The sequence below is a fragment of the Moschus berezovskii genome, chromosome 3 (genome assembly GCF_049115385.1).
Source record: "Moschus berezovskii isolate FMDL1 chromosome 3, NW_MosBer_1.0, whole genome shotgun sequence".
Lineage (NCBI taxonomy): Eukaryota > Metazoa > Chordata > Mammalia > Artiodactyla > Moschidae > Moschus > Moschus berezovskii.
This window is the reverse complement of record NC_142462.1, coordinates 101,975,377-101,992,225: the sequence shown is the minus strand read 5'-3', so window position 1 is coordinate 101,992,225 and position 16,849 is coordinate 101,975,377. Positions and strand designations below refer to the sequence as shown.

Here is a 16,849-nt window from a genome sequence, read left to right as displayed (position 1 = left end):
AAGGAATTTTGCATTACTAAGAAGAGGTACATGGAGGAGGCATAATATTAGCAATACTACTTATGCCACTTTCTCCTTCAGAAAAGGCAAGATTAGGGCCTTAGGAAAAGAGAGTGAATGACTTGCCAAGGTCACTCAAGAAGCTGGAGGCAGAGCTAGAAATAACCATCATCCCCTTCGACCCAACACTACTCTGCCATTCTGCACTTTTTTGAAGCAGAGGTGGTATAAGAGAAATTAATGGAGGGAAAAGGCTGAGCTTAGGGAGTGAAAGTGAACTGAGAAAACACACACTTGTGACGTTATTTTTATTCTTCCTATTACCTGTATCTACAACTTAGCTGAGAGTACAGGAGAATGTTGGTTTTGGAAACTTCTGTTTCCTCTGGCCTTCCTTTCCTAGAGCTTATTAATACTGATGGCATATTAGAATCACCATTCAGAATATCCATTCCAGGCCAAGAAAACCAGCTTCTCTAGGGGTAAAAATCGGTATTTTTTAGACAATAAATATTAGTACCTGGTTTTTAAAATATAGAATACCATTATTTTTTAAGAGTCCCAAGTGGTTCAATCATGCAGTTTTGTGAAAAAACAGCCCCGGCAACTAACAGAGTCTTCTTTTCAAGAATTCAAGAGGCCAAGGATGATGGAATGCAGCTTAAGGCACCCAGATTCATAAAGCGTCACATGTCAAAGGTCCCGGCATTTCGCAAAGATACAGAATCTAAGAACTGTGGGTATGCCATTCTCCCAAATCATCCCATTGGCATTGAAACATGTATGTTGTCATATGTGAAACGAATCACCAGTTCAGGGTCGATGCATGTTACAGGATGCTCGGGGTTGGTGTGCGGGGATGACCCAGAGGGAGGATAAAGGGAGGAGGGAGGTGGGAGGGGGGTTCAGGAAGGGGAACTCATGTACACCCGGGGTGGATTCATGTCAATGGATGGCAAAACCAACCAGTATAATATTGTAAAATAATTAGCCTCCAATAAAAAATAAAATAAAATAAAAAAATAAGAACTGTGGGTAGAGAGCAGACCAAACTTTGGAACCGGTTCAGGAACAGCAAAGGCATTCCTATTGGCTCTATTTAGGTAGCAGAAAGACAGGGAATCGGCTGTGGGAGCAACGCAGGAGAAGATTCCTCGCATTTGTCCCTTTAAGACAGAGCTGCCAGTCACTGCGCTGCATTTTCCAGGCAGCTGTGATGACAAGAGCCCCCCCCTCCAACATGAAGGCACCACTTGAGGAGGGGGAGTTCTCTGCTTCTCAGGGGAATAGGGGACAAATAAGCAAACGCGTGGTCATTATGACAAAACCAGGCCTACGTATCCAGTTTATTATTAGCCTGACATTAAACACCACTTAAAAACAAAACAAAACCACCCGCCCACACAAACATGCACCCAAGACAGAAAATTACATAATGGCTCCGACAGTGCGAGCAGAACCAGCCAAATCGCAAGGTCCGGTAAAGACCAAAATGGCAATGGGGAAAACCTTTTTCAAATCCTCTGTAGTTTTTGCTTTTTTTTTTTTGCATTTGCTGATATATATTGAAAATGCTTTGTTTAGAGGAAGGTGTTCAAAATAATAACCTAGATTCTGGAGGGCTGTCGGTCTGCTACAAGAAAAACCCAGCCACTGGTAACTGGAAGAATAACTATATTCTTCTAGATAATTTAGAAGAAAAACTGTTCTGGTACAGGTGGCTTCTCAGGGCGGAGGCTCAAGGGAAGTTCTTTCATATGGGTCAGGAAGGAAAAATGGACCGAGTAAGAATTCTACTAACGGCTCCGTTATGGTTTATGGCCCATAACCCAGCCAGCTGGCACCACACGAACAGGCAAGTCCTGTTTTGTTCCCTGGAATCCATTAGCAACTGGACCAAGCCCAACATCAGTGTGGACAAGGTCTACAAAGTGGGAGCGGCTTTTGACTTTCACTGCATAAACAAAGTATACAACTGCAGTGGGTAACGGCTCTAGAAATGGGTTTCCACCTCTGCAACCAAGTCTAAACAAAAATGTTTTCAGGTGGTCAATGTTTTCCTAAGGATTAGAAGACAAACTGTTTTTTAACTTAAGGATTCTTCATTTTAATAGAATCTGCAACAAATGAACCCAGCAACACAATTAGGGTTTCAAGGTTTCCTTTTCTTCTCTCCCCTTGGGGGGAACATGAGATTATTTTGGTTCCCAACTTTGAAATACAGTAAACCACTCCAGAGCCTCTGTGATCAAGCCTCACTTAAATGGTCTGATTGCTCTGTAGCCACAGGCCATGCTAAGTGACACACAATAGAACACAGTTTCAAAGCCAGGTTTCTGAGAAAGTGGTGACAAGCATTTTAGTGATTTACATAGGTGCTTCCTACTTTAAAGAAAGGTGATTTTGTAGTCAATGTCAAGGTGGTTTTGTTTTGGGAGGACACAGATGGTGTAAGAACAACAATTAATTCCCCTTGTTAGTGACCTGATACATGTTGGTTTGTAAATCACGATTTTAACACAATAGAAGCTCATATTAAGGCGATAGTTAGCCAAATCACAGCTGTTATGTAAACAGATATATCAGAAAGCCAAAAGGCTCCATGGAAAACCGATACTGGAAACTTGATGAAAGGCAGTCTCAAGTTTCCTTTGGCCCTTATGAAGCTCATGCCATTAAATGTCTCCAAATTCTACCACGCATGCTGACATCCAAGGTGCAGGTATTTGTTAAATCCCTCCATGTTCGACTTCCTGTGAACACAATGATGGCACAAACTTACAAAAGGCATCACAGCAGAGATGCGAATCCCTAAAGAATCTACAAAGGGAACCTCCCTGGAGGTCCCGAGGCTAGGACTCCCCACTTTCTCTGCTCAGGGCCCAGGTTCAATCCCTGGTAGGGGAACTAAGATTCTGCAGCTCTCCCCAAACCCCCCTGCAATACACAGAATCTGACTTTCAGTAAGATTTTAAATGTAGGGATAGAGAATAGCAGCATCTCCTGAAACACTTAGCCAATAGCCCTCTGCCTTTAAAGCAACTCATATAGACAGATAGGAAGTAAATGGGTAACTAAATATGTATGTGAAGCAAGTATACCCAGGGAGTCCGCTTGCTATCAACACCTCTTGGTTTGAAAGATTATTCAATAAATTGCTTTTACTAAGGAATATATATTGCCCTTACTCAATGGTAAGTGCATGTTAAACTCCCTGAAACATTAAAAATTATAAATGAATATCTTCTACTTCTTTTACCGTAGTACTTAGGGGAACATATTTACATTCACTGCCTAGAGGAAAAATGATGTGATTTAGTGGCAATTGAAAAAATGAAAAAAGAGAAGTCTAAAACCAAAGCATCTGCCATGGAACAATAAAAACAGACTAGTACAGGGGACATCCCTGGTGGTTCAGTGGTTAAGACTCCTCACTCTCAGTGCAGAGGGGGCAAGGGTTCAATCCCTGGTTGGGGAGCTAGGATCCTGCATGCTGAGTGGCACAGCCAAAACAAGAGACAGACTAGGATAACAACATCTAATCATAATCCCATGGGTGATTTGTTGTTAAGCCTCTGAGCATGTAGCACATACCTGGCATTTTCTATATCTTATTCAAGTACATCTATGAGGTAGCAACATTATCAAGTGGGTTGGCTCGGCCAGGGGCAGGAGGGGGGACTGTGAAGAGGATGGAACATAAAAGCAGTCAATAAAAACTCTTTAAAAAAGGAAAAACTTGAGTCAACGAGATGGCCAGAGATGTAGGAGAGGTGACAGAGGGGACAAAAGAGACCACTGGGTCTGAAATTAGGTCAATGACCAGTTCGGAGTCCAGACTTAGGATTCATGGACGTATTCGATTGTTATGGCTTAGGCACTGTGCTAAACATATTAAATACATTGATACATTTAATGCTCACAACAGCCCTAGGAGTGTAGTATTAATGTATCGAACTCACACAGCAAAAAACTATGGCCCAAGACTGCACAGCTATCGAGGCATAGAGCTGATTTTTTAAAAAAATTAATTAATTTATTTTAATTGGAGGCTAATTACTTTACAATATTGTAGTGGGTTCTGTCATACATTGACATGAATCAGCCATGCATAGAACCGAGTTTTAATCTCAATTGTGCTTACCTCCAAAGCCCACTTTAAAACAACAGCTATAGAATCTTCAGATCCGGCAACAACTAGCCTTCATCCAACAGTATGACAAATGGTCAGAGTTTTCCTGTTCGAAATTACATTCTTAAAAAATAACCAGCTCTCAAAAGGCACACCCTCCAAACAAGGCTTATGTTAGCACGATTACATAATGAGTGATTCTTTCATATTTTTTAAACTTTCGAAAAGGCTACTACAATTTTTATTACTTTAAAAAAGTCATTCAGTATGAACTGGAGCAAATCCCTGTTAAGTGGCATCACCATGGAAGATAAATTCCATTCTTATTTCTGTAACCACTGTCTACTGTGCTGGCCACAAGAACTGTACAGAGACAGGGGCTGAGAAATGGCATTACAAGACACAATTTGTGCTTATTGGTAACCATGTTGAATGTCCCTACTCCTCATCACATCGAGTTCAGTCTCCAAAGGAAGAAAGAAAGAATGCCTGAGGGGGGGTTCAGAATGGCAGACTGAGATCTTATGTCCACATGACATTCTTTACAAGGTCCCACTGAAATGACGCAAAAGACATACATGCACAAGAATAAAGCCCTAATGGTGCCCGAGAATAAGAATGTGAGTTAACAGCACATCAGAAAGTTTGCACAAATCCTGAAAGACAGAAAACAGATGGGATCAGATGGGTGACAAACTGGGGGCGCCTCAAGGGCTTCCCTGGTGGCTCAGACGATAAAGAATCTGCCTGCAACGTGGGAGACCTGGATTAATCCCTGGGCTGGGAAGATCCCCTGGAGGTGGGCAATGCAACCCACTCCAGGATTCTTGCCTGGAGAAGCCCGGAGGACAGAGGAGCCTGGCGGGGTCTCAAAGAGTCGGATGTGACTGAGTGACTAAGCACAGCACATCAAGTGCTTTTACAGACACATACGAAGTACACGGTGAGCAGGTTCTGGGCACATCATCCGAGCGATGGGTCAGGAGCAGCATTCAGGAGAGCAGAGCCGGCCAGGCCGCCTCTTCTCCACCCATCTCTACAATGCCCGTGGAGGTGCTAGGAGCAGAGAGCTTTGACCCTTGGTAAAAGAAAAATACCCTAACCAGCGAGCACTTGGCATTTTTTCCAGCACAGACTTGTTTGTATGATCCTGATCAATTCATATACCACAAAAGCACCAAAACTCCTAAACAAACAGGGTTATAGGTGGTGCCCTTAAACCCTATGGAACTTTAGAGCCTAAGCACCAGCAAAAACAATCCTAATAAAAATGGCACACAATGGAAATCTCTACAGGCTGAGTAATCCTAAACTCTGGGATTCTGATGCTACCTCTAGAGGAGGGACTATAGGGCTTTGTTTTCAACAGAGACCATTTTAAAAGTATAATTGATTTACAATGTTGTGCCATCAATAGAGACCACTTTAATCAAAACAAAGTCTGAGGCAGAGTGTAGCCTTCTTCAAGGTGCTTGTGCTTAGTCCTGTATGACTCTTTGTGACTCTATGGACTGGAGTCTGCCAAGCTCCTCTATTCACGAGATTTCCTAGGTAAGAATATTTGGATGGGTTGCCACTTCCTCCTCCAGGGGATCTTCCTGACCTAGGGATCAAACCCATGTCTCCTGCATTGGTAGGTGTATTCTCAAGCACTGAGCCACCTGGGAAGCCCAGTTTTCTTCATTAAGCCACTGTTTCAATACTGGCAAAAGTGTCTTCACAGCTTCTCCGACCTCACTGACAGGGTGCTACTGAGCTAAACATAGTGAAAAGCATAAAGGTTCTTGAAGCCGCTAAAGCACTCATGACTTAAAGGAAGTTCCTACTGTAAACGTCTCAACTTCTCACTGAGATTTTTCTTACGTCTTTGTATTTGGGAATGTCACTTACAAACCAACATGACTTCCACTTTATATCCAATGCGTTTCCAAAATTGTCAATGTCATACAAGATAATTCACTTCAAAGAAACACGTGTTCTAGTAGAACAGAGGGCAGGTGATTTAGATGGATTGTGTGGCCTGAAAGTAAAGCCAAGGCATACCATTTAGACAGAGGTGGCTGAACACAGCACAGACCCACCCTGTCCCTGCTCTCTGCTCCTCAACCTTATAGGCCAGGAAAATACACTGAGGCTCCCTAACAGGTGATAAAAGCCCCCAAGCTTTGAAAGTTTCGGTGGGGTCTGCAATCTGCCTGCTTCCTCGGTGTTCCAGCTCCACTTTCAGGCACCACATAAGAAAGTCTCCCTCTGATGCTTTCTGCTCTCCTGTGACTTTTTTGTGACAGAGATGTCTGTGAGACACAAACAACTGCAGAGGAACAGATGTGCCCACTCCAAGTGGGTCCTTCCTTCATAGACGTGGGTCAAGGTTCACACAATGCCTGAGGACTTATTGAAGAAAAAGAACAAAGTAAAGAGCATTTAGTCATGGGGGAAAGCTGGAGGAGGTGTTTAATTTTTAAATAAGATCCTCAGAGATAGAGAAAATATTATATTCATAGACTAAGAAGAGGCTGCTATTAAAATAGAGCACTTAAAGAACAGAAAATTTAAATGTGAGTGCTGCAATTAAAAAGTAAAATGGGTTTGATTAAGAGACTAGTATGTAAATTTCATGGGATACAAATCATTTCCATTTTAGAACAATGATATATTCCTGGTGCTTAGTACACACCAGGCACTCTTGAAATACTGAGTATATGAACTAACAAGTAAGTAATGAATAAGTGACATGAATGAACAAGAGATGGTTATGAATGTAATCAATCAATATACATGGCTGGCTGACTAAGCAAGAGGGAAAAATGAAGACATCTTGAACATAGAGCAAAAATGCAAAGGAGGTCCTAAACATTTGGAAGATAAGTTAGATATATGAAGCATAAGATACAGTATAGCAAAAGACAGAAAGAAAATAATTCAGGAGATCAGTCCTGGGTGTTCATTGGAAGGACTGATGCTAAAGCTGAAGCTCCAATACTTTGGCCACCTCATGAGACAAGCTGACTCACTGGAAAAGACTCTGATGCTGGGAGGGATTGGGGGCGGGAGGAGAAGGGGACGACAGAGAATGAGATGGCTGGATGGCATCACCGACTCGATGGACATGAGTTTGCGTGAACTCTGGGAGTTGGTGATGGACAGGGAGGCCTGGCGTGCTGTGATTCATGGGGTCGCAAAGAGTCGGACACGACTGAGCGACTGAACTGACCTGACCTGAACTGAACAACAACAAAAAAAATTGTTTTGGTGTTCAGTGGAAAAAACAATTGAGTTTGAAGCCAAAGAGACAGACACAGAAATATGTTGATAAAATTTCAGAAAACCAATTAATGGGAAACTGTAAGAACAATTCCAAAGCCAGGAGGGAAAAAAGTTACATTTAAAGAAAGAGAAATTGGATTTCTTAAAAACACTGTTGAAGCAACAGAGCACAATGCCTTCAAAGTTTTTAAGAAAACAATCTTCAAGCTACAATTTTATAATAACACTAACAAATAAGAATGTATGCAAAAATATTTAGACATTTCAGACACTTAGAAATTCAGAAACTTGACCACCCAACACATGAGAAAAATCAAGGTTCTTCAACAAATGAGAGGAAAAACCATAAGAATGACTTGAGACAGTGGCAACTGCATATAAAGAAATGCAAAAAGGAAGAAGGAAATACAGACATAGTATTAATGTATTGGGTGACAGTGCTCACTGAGCTGCTGCTGCTGCTATTAAGTCGCTTCAGTCGTGTCCGACTCTGTGCGACCCCATAAATAGAAGCCCACCAGGCTCCCCCGTCCCTGGGATTCTCCAGGCAAGAACACTGGAGTGGGTTGCCATTTCCTTCTCCTGAGCAGATCTTAACTAATGCAGCATTTCTCTTTGCACTTAAAAGGCAGAGTTCCTTTTCTACAGGACTAATCACTCTGTCTTTTGTTCCAACAGTAACACACAATTGTAACAGCTACGGAGATGGGAGACAGGTTTTAAATATTTATGATCAACTTACAAGCAAAGGTTAGAAGACAATTACACTGAAAGAGGAGAAACCGAGTAAGTGCTATGCTGTGTGCTTTGCTGCTCAGTCACGTCCGCCTCTTTGTGACCCTTTGTACTGCAGCCCACCAGGCTCCTCTGTCCATGGGACCTTTCAGGCAAGAATACTGGAGTAGTTTGCCCCTTCCTCCTCCAGGAGATCTCCCAACCCAGGGTTTGAACCCGTGTCTCCTGTATCTCCTGCACTGCATGTGGATTTTTAATCCACTGAGCCATCGGGGAAGCCCATCTTGATAAAACCAAAAAATAAAACCTCTTTAAAGAAGTGTAACCACTATAATTTCCTAATCTTTCAGAGTGTTAAAGAATCTGCCTGCCAATGTAGGAGATGCAAGAGATGTGGTTTCAATTCCTGTGATGGGAAGATCCCCTGGAGTAGGAAATGGCATCCTGTTCCAGTATTCTTGCCTGGGAAATCCCAGGGACAGAGGACTCTGGCGGGCTACAATCCACAGGGTTGCAAAGAGACACACAACTGAGCACACGCACACACAAAAAACAAATATAAGATAACTAGGGGTTAAAGGGTAGAAATTATAGTGCAAATACTAAAAGTAAAAATAGTTTAAAGCTAAAAATTTTTAAATGTAGTAGTGTTAATTTATAGAGTTATTAGGATAACCATCCACAAAAATGAGAAGCAGACTCTGTTAGGAAGTTAGCATTGGATCCTTCCTCTGCCAGGTGAGGCAGGAATAAGATAAGCAGGTATTCAGGAGCATGAGAGGGGAGTCAGAACGAACTGTCAGACTCGCGAAGGTCCATCAGTGCTGAATAAGTCAGGAACGGTGATGTGAGGGGAAAAAGGGCAAAGCACCTCCGATGGGTAGTTGCTTGAGCGTTTCATTTTGTCTACTGATAGGTTCAGTTATCGACTCAACTAAAAATAAAGATATAAGAGGGATTATCTTTCATTTTAGCCTGTTTCTGAGTGGTAAATTCGCTAAAAGTCCCAGGCAAGACCTGAATAGAGAAGAGCCTTTTTAGGTATTGTTTATATAAAGTCACTTGTGTTTCTTAAAGTCAAAATCTACCCAAGCAAGATTCTGGGGGACAGCCAAGTCATTGAATATCCTGAAGGACTCTTGTTGTCTCAGCCACCAGAGGCAAGAAGTTCCCCAAGAATGAAGTGTAGCCAGGAGACTGAGCACAGGGAAATGCTCACGGCTATATTCCCAGTGCCTGAGACACAGTAGGGGCTCAGCAAATATCTGATGAATAACTGATAAATTTACTGTTCATAGCAGACAGGAGCAGCAGCTCATCTCTTATCTGGGACCAGACCCTTGCTGAGCTATTTTTAGGGCCCACAGAAATGAAATGGACAGCATTCCTACTTTTTCCAAACAGGGCCTTTAACCTATGATTTTGAACACCTTTATCCATCTAAGTAGTCCAGAATGTTCCTCCCTGAGGATGAGCTCTTCTTATTTGGAGAAAAGCCTCAATTTCTCCCATGGTATACTTTGGAAACTCCATGGTATACTTTGTGAAACCGATGAGGGAGTTTAAGCTCCGCTCAGTAAACACTGTCACCCAGTACTTGATATTCTACTCAACTGATGTTGAGGGGGGAAAAAAGTGAAAGAACGCACATTGCTCAGCAAAGGATTTGGCTGATTTATAACAGCCAAGTGCTCCATTATGTAAAGCTTAATTGAACTTCCATATAGTGATGAGGGTAATACAATAATCTGAAAGCATCAGGGTTTTAAAGCAAAAAAGAAAAAGAAAAAAGGCTCAGCAGCATGACAGTCCCACATATAGACGGCTACAAAATGTAAGATCCAACTAAAATTGCAGTGTTCTCCTGACTCCCACCTGAACCCTTTGCAAAAACCAACTTCCTTCTTATGGTACTTTATGGGGCCGTTCTCTTAAAATGATGACTGTGCTCAAGCTAGCAGGAGACACGTGAAATTATTTAACTATTCTTTCCAAAGTATTCTAAGCCAAATGACACAGATGCTTCCAGTGTCTTCAGGATGGTGAACGGGCGTAATTCCACTACTCCACATGGCAGAAGTAGCACAATTATATAAATCAAGCAGCCTGTGAGGTTGAGAAAACAATCTAAGGTGCTCTTTTGAGAAGTGAAGGTTGGTTAAGTATTTATGATTTAGGTGTTAGGGGGTTCAGGGGAGGAGAAGAGGAATGTTTCTTCTGATGTCTTCTTTCTCCTTCAAAGTAGGAAAAGGTTGGAGTAGGGGAATCCACTAAAGTAGATGAACTGTAAGCAATAAATCTGTGCAGAGAAAAGGTGGCTACAACCCAGATCCTATCTCCTGGCTGAGACACTGACATTAATACTATGTCAGTTACTGAAAGAATACCTCTTCAGGATGCTGTGGGCCACCTGGTGAGGAAGAACACTGGGACAGAAATTGATTTCAGATATGTTTAGCTAAGAAAACATTAGTATGTTTTAAGACACCCCAATGTATTAAACTAGCTCAGACATTAGTATGTTTTAAGATGTGACTAGACAGCAAAAGCCTTACAGCTACAGAACTCAAGCTCAAAAAACTAAGGGTGGTATGACACGGCTTCCTACTATGGCTGAGAAGAACTGTACTAAGATTAGAAAAGAACTATTCTAGAAGGAGAAGATCTTAACCTCATGCTCAGTGACTAACAGAACAGCTGAGGAAGTATGCTGGCAAGCTGGAACCAAAATGAAAAAAAGCAAAAGAAGTCGGATTCCTTGTAAGTAACGGTCTGATTTAAATAAACATAATAAAGGCAAATGATCTATGAAGAAGTCAAAGAGCCACAAAGGAAGTTCATAAAGATGGCTTCACACCTGCTAGATGACAGTCATTACAAAAGAGGTAACTAAGATGTCCCACAGCATCTCTGTTAGTTAAGGACTCCACAGAGGCATTAAGCTGGACAGTAGTGCCTTTGCAGGGAGCAAAGCTTTGCAGTCAGGAGCAGAGGTTACAACAATGTTTTAAAAATCACTGTTATAAAACTCAAATCACCTCTCAAAAAACTGACCTTGTGCAGAAAATAGGCATTTTCCAACTGCTCTTATTCCACACTTCCATCTCTGTGCCATCTTTCACTTATCCAAAATGGAAAAATGTTTACTGTCTATTATTGTGAAATACTTTAACATAATGAGAAGCAATGGGGCAATACCTCAGTGACACTGTACCTACTAGATACTTGACAATTTTCCATGGATGGTGGATGGGGTGGTGGTGGTAATTATGAGTTGTAGGTGTGAAGCTGGACCCCAAGTTAGTTTTTAAGGTACCCCTTTATAAATGTGAACAAAAATTTTTTAACTTTTTTTTTTAAACGTGATGTGTAAGAAGATATGGGCAATCAGCTAATAGATACTATGAATTTGCCAAATTGGAGCTCAAAGTAATTGTGAAGTCCAGCACAAGTAAAGGTCACCCCACAAAACTTGCTCTTCATGAAGGCTCTGGCAATAACGGGAGAATGAGATTTTAATCACTGAAGCTAATTACATAGAAGACTAAATCACAAGAAGAGTTATTTAAGTGTCTTAAATACAATAAAAAGTAATTAACAGGAAGCGCCATCTTGACAGCTTCCTGTCACAGTCCAGGCCTACAAGAATCAGCTAATTCCCAACCTGGGAGCCAGGGAATGAGAAACAACTCAAAGTTTGATCTTTTTATTTTTTATTTAAACTGCTTTGATTAAAAGGTAACAACTCTCATCAACTTGAGTGAAGTTAATCAAGAAAAAAAAATTTTAATCTATTAGAGGAATGATGAACCTCATTTTTATTCGTTCCCCAGAGGGCAAGAGAGAGGGAGTTGAAGACTGTTTCACAAGAGGGACCTCCCAAAGGCCATGCAACTCGACGCTGCCCCACACAGCAAAAGAAAACACGGGAGGACCGACAGAACCCTACTGAGGACAGGGCCAGTTCACACACTTGGGCAATGTGAAATCCTCTGAAAAATATCTCCTTTGAAATAACCCTCAAAGAGGCCATCTCATCTGCCTCTTCTTTCTCCTTCCCTGGAATGAGCAGTTTGAGAAAAGCAGCTGATCCCGTGACTAAAGGGAAAGCCTCTAGACACTAAAGGCCAATATGAAGGGGTATGAGCCTACAGGTAATGACAGACATAGCACTGATTTTTTCTTAATTCTACCATATCTCTAAACGTTGAATAAAGTCTAAAGCCTGTTATGAAAGACGTGGTATATTACTAGACAAGCTCTCCCAGCAACCTTTGCTTAACTGACCCGCACATTCTATGTCCTCCTCAAATCCCACAGGCTGACACCAGTTAGTACCTGAGGACTGCTCGAACACACCTGTGCACTTCTGTCCCAATCTGTTTCTGTCCCCAGATTTACACTGGTCATTTTTATTATGTACTTCACTAAATATTGAAATATGAGTACAAAAAGAACAAGCCTTTAGAAAAACAAGTTGTTGCAAAAGGTTTAGTAAGAGGCATGGCTTTTAAATGGCAACAAAATGTGCAAAATTAGAGCAGGAAAAGTATAACAGAAGTGGGAGATGGAAATCACAAAGATCCAGGGTTCCATAAGCAGTATTTTTAAGTCATCATTCCGTAGAAGCTGTTTAATCCACCAGGATATCATACATCAAGATTTGGAGATGTAAGTACATTTTTATGTTAAAAAAGGAATTAAAACACTTGGGATAAAAAAATAAATCCTCTGCTCTAGACAATGTTTTCAAATAACTATTAAAATCAGGAAGCATTTGATATAATTCTGAATCTAAGCTGAGTTTTTGGATATTGGTATCATTCATACCTCAACTTTCCTACAGTAGTATTGGAATGATTTAAGCAGAGAAAATTGAGGGGAAAATGAAAGCAAAATCAAGGCCACAGGAAAATAAAGAGAAACCTTGAGGAAGACCCAAACATCAGAAGCAAGCTATCAGATACATTTTCTAGAGGCACCCTATCTTTGGCATGGGCTTCCCTGATAACTCAGATAGTAATGAATCTGCCTGCAATGTGGGAGACCTGGGTTCAATTCCTGGGTTGGGAAGATCCCCTGGAGGAGGGCATGGCAACCCACTCTGGTATTCTTGCCTGGAGAATCCCCATGGACAGAAGAGCCTGGTAGGCTACAGTCCACAGGTTCGCAAAGAGTTGGAAACGGCTGAGCGACTAAGCAAAGCACATTTTTGGCACAGACCTTCCAATAACCAAATAAACAGGGAAAACTATTGGATCGGATACAAGCTTTTTTATGTATATATTTATCAGATTGAAAGCCAACTTGTAGCTCAGAAGAAATAACTGTCCCAGGTTATGAGACATATAAGCACTCCCTATATTATTTCATAAAGGGACACTGCAATATAGTAAACAAATAACTCACAAATTTATTGAACTCCTACAAACTGCTGAACACTTGAGATTATAGCAGGGAATAAAAGAGATGATAATCCCTATCTTCAGGGAGCTAAGTATCTAGTGAAGTTTTGGTCTTAATATTAGGCTATCCTCACATTTCTCCCAATTACCACCCAGTACTTTACTCAAGACAGTCTAGTTTAGTAGAAACAAATCCATGAGGAAACTCAGTGTATTTAACTCATTATGTTAAAAATGGAATTAAAACATTTGGGATAAAAATATAAATCCTCTGCTCTAGCCAGTGTTTTCAAATAACTATTAAAATCAGGAAGCATTTGATATAATTCTGAATCTAAGATGAGTACTTGGATATTGGTATTGTTCATACCTCAACTTTCCTACACTAGTATTTGGAATGCCTTGGAGAGCAGGGCACTCCAGGTACCCTGCCAGGCTGGTCTAATTCGAGGTAAGGACTTTGGTAAATCAAATACCATCTTACGACAACAGGGAGAGAGAAAGGTCAAGGTTAACTCCCTACAAGAACACTTTCAGAATATCTAATTTTAAGCAGCATAAATTTTGAAAATATACCTCTGTGGTAACCAAAAAAAAAAACCCTCCACTCTAATGGGTCATTAGATAAGCATGAATAGAAACCATCTGCCAAAAAGATGTGCATTTTGACAGCAGTGGTGTTGTCTCTATCATAGGTAGATAGGAGCAGTTATTGGAGAGGACTCCTTGCTTGTGGCAGCAAAAATCTTAACTCTGTCTAGGGGAATACTCACTTTCCAGCTCTCCACAGAAGGAAAGCATGCACTGAGCACCAAGAACTGGTGACAAATTGGTAATAATCATTACTGCAAATCAAACAGAAGAATGAGCAAAATATTTCCCAGTTTTCCCCATTCTGAGAACATTATCTAATTTCTCAAGAACCTGCTTCTAAAAATAACCCAACGCCTGTGATGGTGTTAAGATAATGACATCAAAATCCTATATTCAGTTCCTCTTGGCAAAAGTGAAGCCCCTGATTGCTGTGTGAACATCAACATCGATAGGTATAGGAGTGGTAACAGCACCTAAAAATACTTATTTCCAGACGTCACAACAGGAAGGGCGGGGGTGGGGGTGGGGCGGAGGAGAGTGCGGTGTTTGGAACGTGGATGGGAGAAGCCCCTGTGTAGTAGGAGAGCTTCTGGAAAGCACATTAGCTACCATATCCCTCCTGTGAGAGACAGGCTATAGCTTAGAGAAAGGTGTTTCTCCCAATGGGCTCCATTGTACTTGCAATCAGACAATCCCTGTTTTGATGAGAAACCTATTCTTTTCTTCCCTTCCACCACGTCCCCTTTAAAACAAAAGCAAAATACCAGTTTGGTAACAAACACCATTTAAGACTGTTAAATAGAGAAGGAGACAATTAGCATGCGGGTATATTTTACACAGAGTAAGGATTGCTACTGGGGACTAACTGATTGTTTTAATATTTACTGTGGAAGCATGGCCCAGCAGGCTTCCTCCTGATGGGCAGATACCTCCTTGGAAGGCTGCTCGTCAACCAAGCTCCCAAGAGACTCTGGAACGTAACCAGGGTACAGCTGGTGGAACACAAGAGGAAGACCCTGTCATCTGCTGATTACCTACGTCTATTCAAAGAAAATGTCCAATTAACCTCTCTTCTTTTTCTGGCCTACAATTAAACTTCCTAAACTAATACACACTGAATCTTTCTAATTTTTCATAGTACCTAAGGGCCTGATTGACACTCAATAAATGGCATTATTAATAGTAATAATGAATGCTACCATAGTGCCAAGCACACAGAGCCCAATAAATCTTAAGTAATGACAATAATGAAAGTGTATGATTAACTAATGAGCAATTATGAAGTACTCTGCAAACAAAGTGCTACACAGACATATAACAATCACAAGCCACTGTGTTAAGAGTGACAGAAAGCAAATCGGGGTGAAAGCGAGGAGAGAGAGGAATGAGAAGAGCACTCCCAGCCATGGCCAAGTTGCTACCAGCCAGAACACTCACATTCCTCCAATGGTGACGGTGGCGCAGGTACGCTCTGAAAAGGCGGGCACCGTATCTGTGGCTGGGCTGGCTGGTCTAATGTAGTCCACAGTCACATTGACCTGAAAATAAGAAATCAAGGTAATTAAGGTTGACAATGTGCAACACAGCTCACTAGCAGCCCCGTGTGCTGGCTGTAAAAGCTCGCTCATGGTATGACGTTGTAGGTCTAAGATTTTAAAAAACAACTGAAAGCTGAAACACACACTGGGAGAAAACACCTCCAAAAGCCATCTCGGATAAAGGACTATAGTGTCCAAAATATAGGAAGAACTCTTAAATCTCCACGGTAAGAAAATCAAAATCCCAATGTTATAATGGGTAAAAGACTTGGATATCTTATGAAAGACATACAGATGACAAGCATATGAAAATATGCCCCACGCACGTAATTGGGGAAATGCAACCTAAGACAACTATTAACATGTCGATTAGAATAGCCAAAATTCAAAACACTGACAACAAATGGAGGTGAGGGTATGGAACAAATGGAATTCTTCTTCACTGTTACTGGGAACACAAAAGAGTACAGCCACTCTGAGCAATAGTTTTGTATAGAACAAACTTTTACCATACGTTACACCAGTTAAAAACTTCAGTTCAGTTCAGTTCAGTCGCTCAGTCGTGTCCGACTCTCCGCGACCCCATGAATCACAGCACGCCAGGCCTCCCTGTCCATCACCAACTCCCGGAGTACACTCAAACTCATGTCCACAGAGTCGGTGATGCCATCCAGCCATCTCATTCTCCGTCGTCCCCTTCTCCTCCCGCCCCCAACCTTTCCCAGCATCAGAGTCTTTTCCAGTGAGTCAACTCGTCTCATGAGGTGGCCAAAGTATTGGAGTTTCAGCTTTAGCATCAGTCCCTCCAATGAACATCCAGGATTGATCTCCTTTAGAATGGACTGGTTGGATCTCCTTGCAGTATAAGGGACTCTCAAGAGTCTTCTCCAACACCACAGTTCAAAAGCATCGATTCTTCAGCGATCAGCTTTCTTCACAGTCCAACTCTCACATCCATACATGACCACGGGAAAAACCATTGCCTTGACTAGACGGACCTTGGTCGGCAAAGTAATGTCTCTGCTTTTTAATATACTATCAAGGTTGGTCATAACTTTCCTTCCAAGGAGCAAGCGTCTTTTAATTTCATGGCTGCAATCAGCATCTGCAGTGATTTTGGAGCCCAAAAAAACAAAGTCTGACACTCTTTCCACTGTTTTTCCATCTATTTCCCATGA

At 41.5% G+C, this 16,849-nt stretch overlaps 1 protein-coding gene across 1 annotated transcript in view; it reads right to left on the bottom strand.

The window, feature by feature from the left end:
* Positions 1 to 16,849, bottom strand: part of SND1 (staphylococcal nuclease and tudor domain containing 1) — a 426,838-nt gene that overhangs the window by 221,797 nt on the left and 188,192 nt on the right. Inside the window, exon 12 of the mRNA XM_055421219.2 lies at positions 15,571 to 15,671. Within this exon, the coding sequence (XP_055277194.2) occupies positions 15,571 to 15,671 (101 nt within the window). The remainder of the gene's footprint in view (positions 1 to 15,570; positions 15,672 to 16,849) is intronic.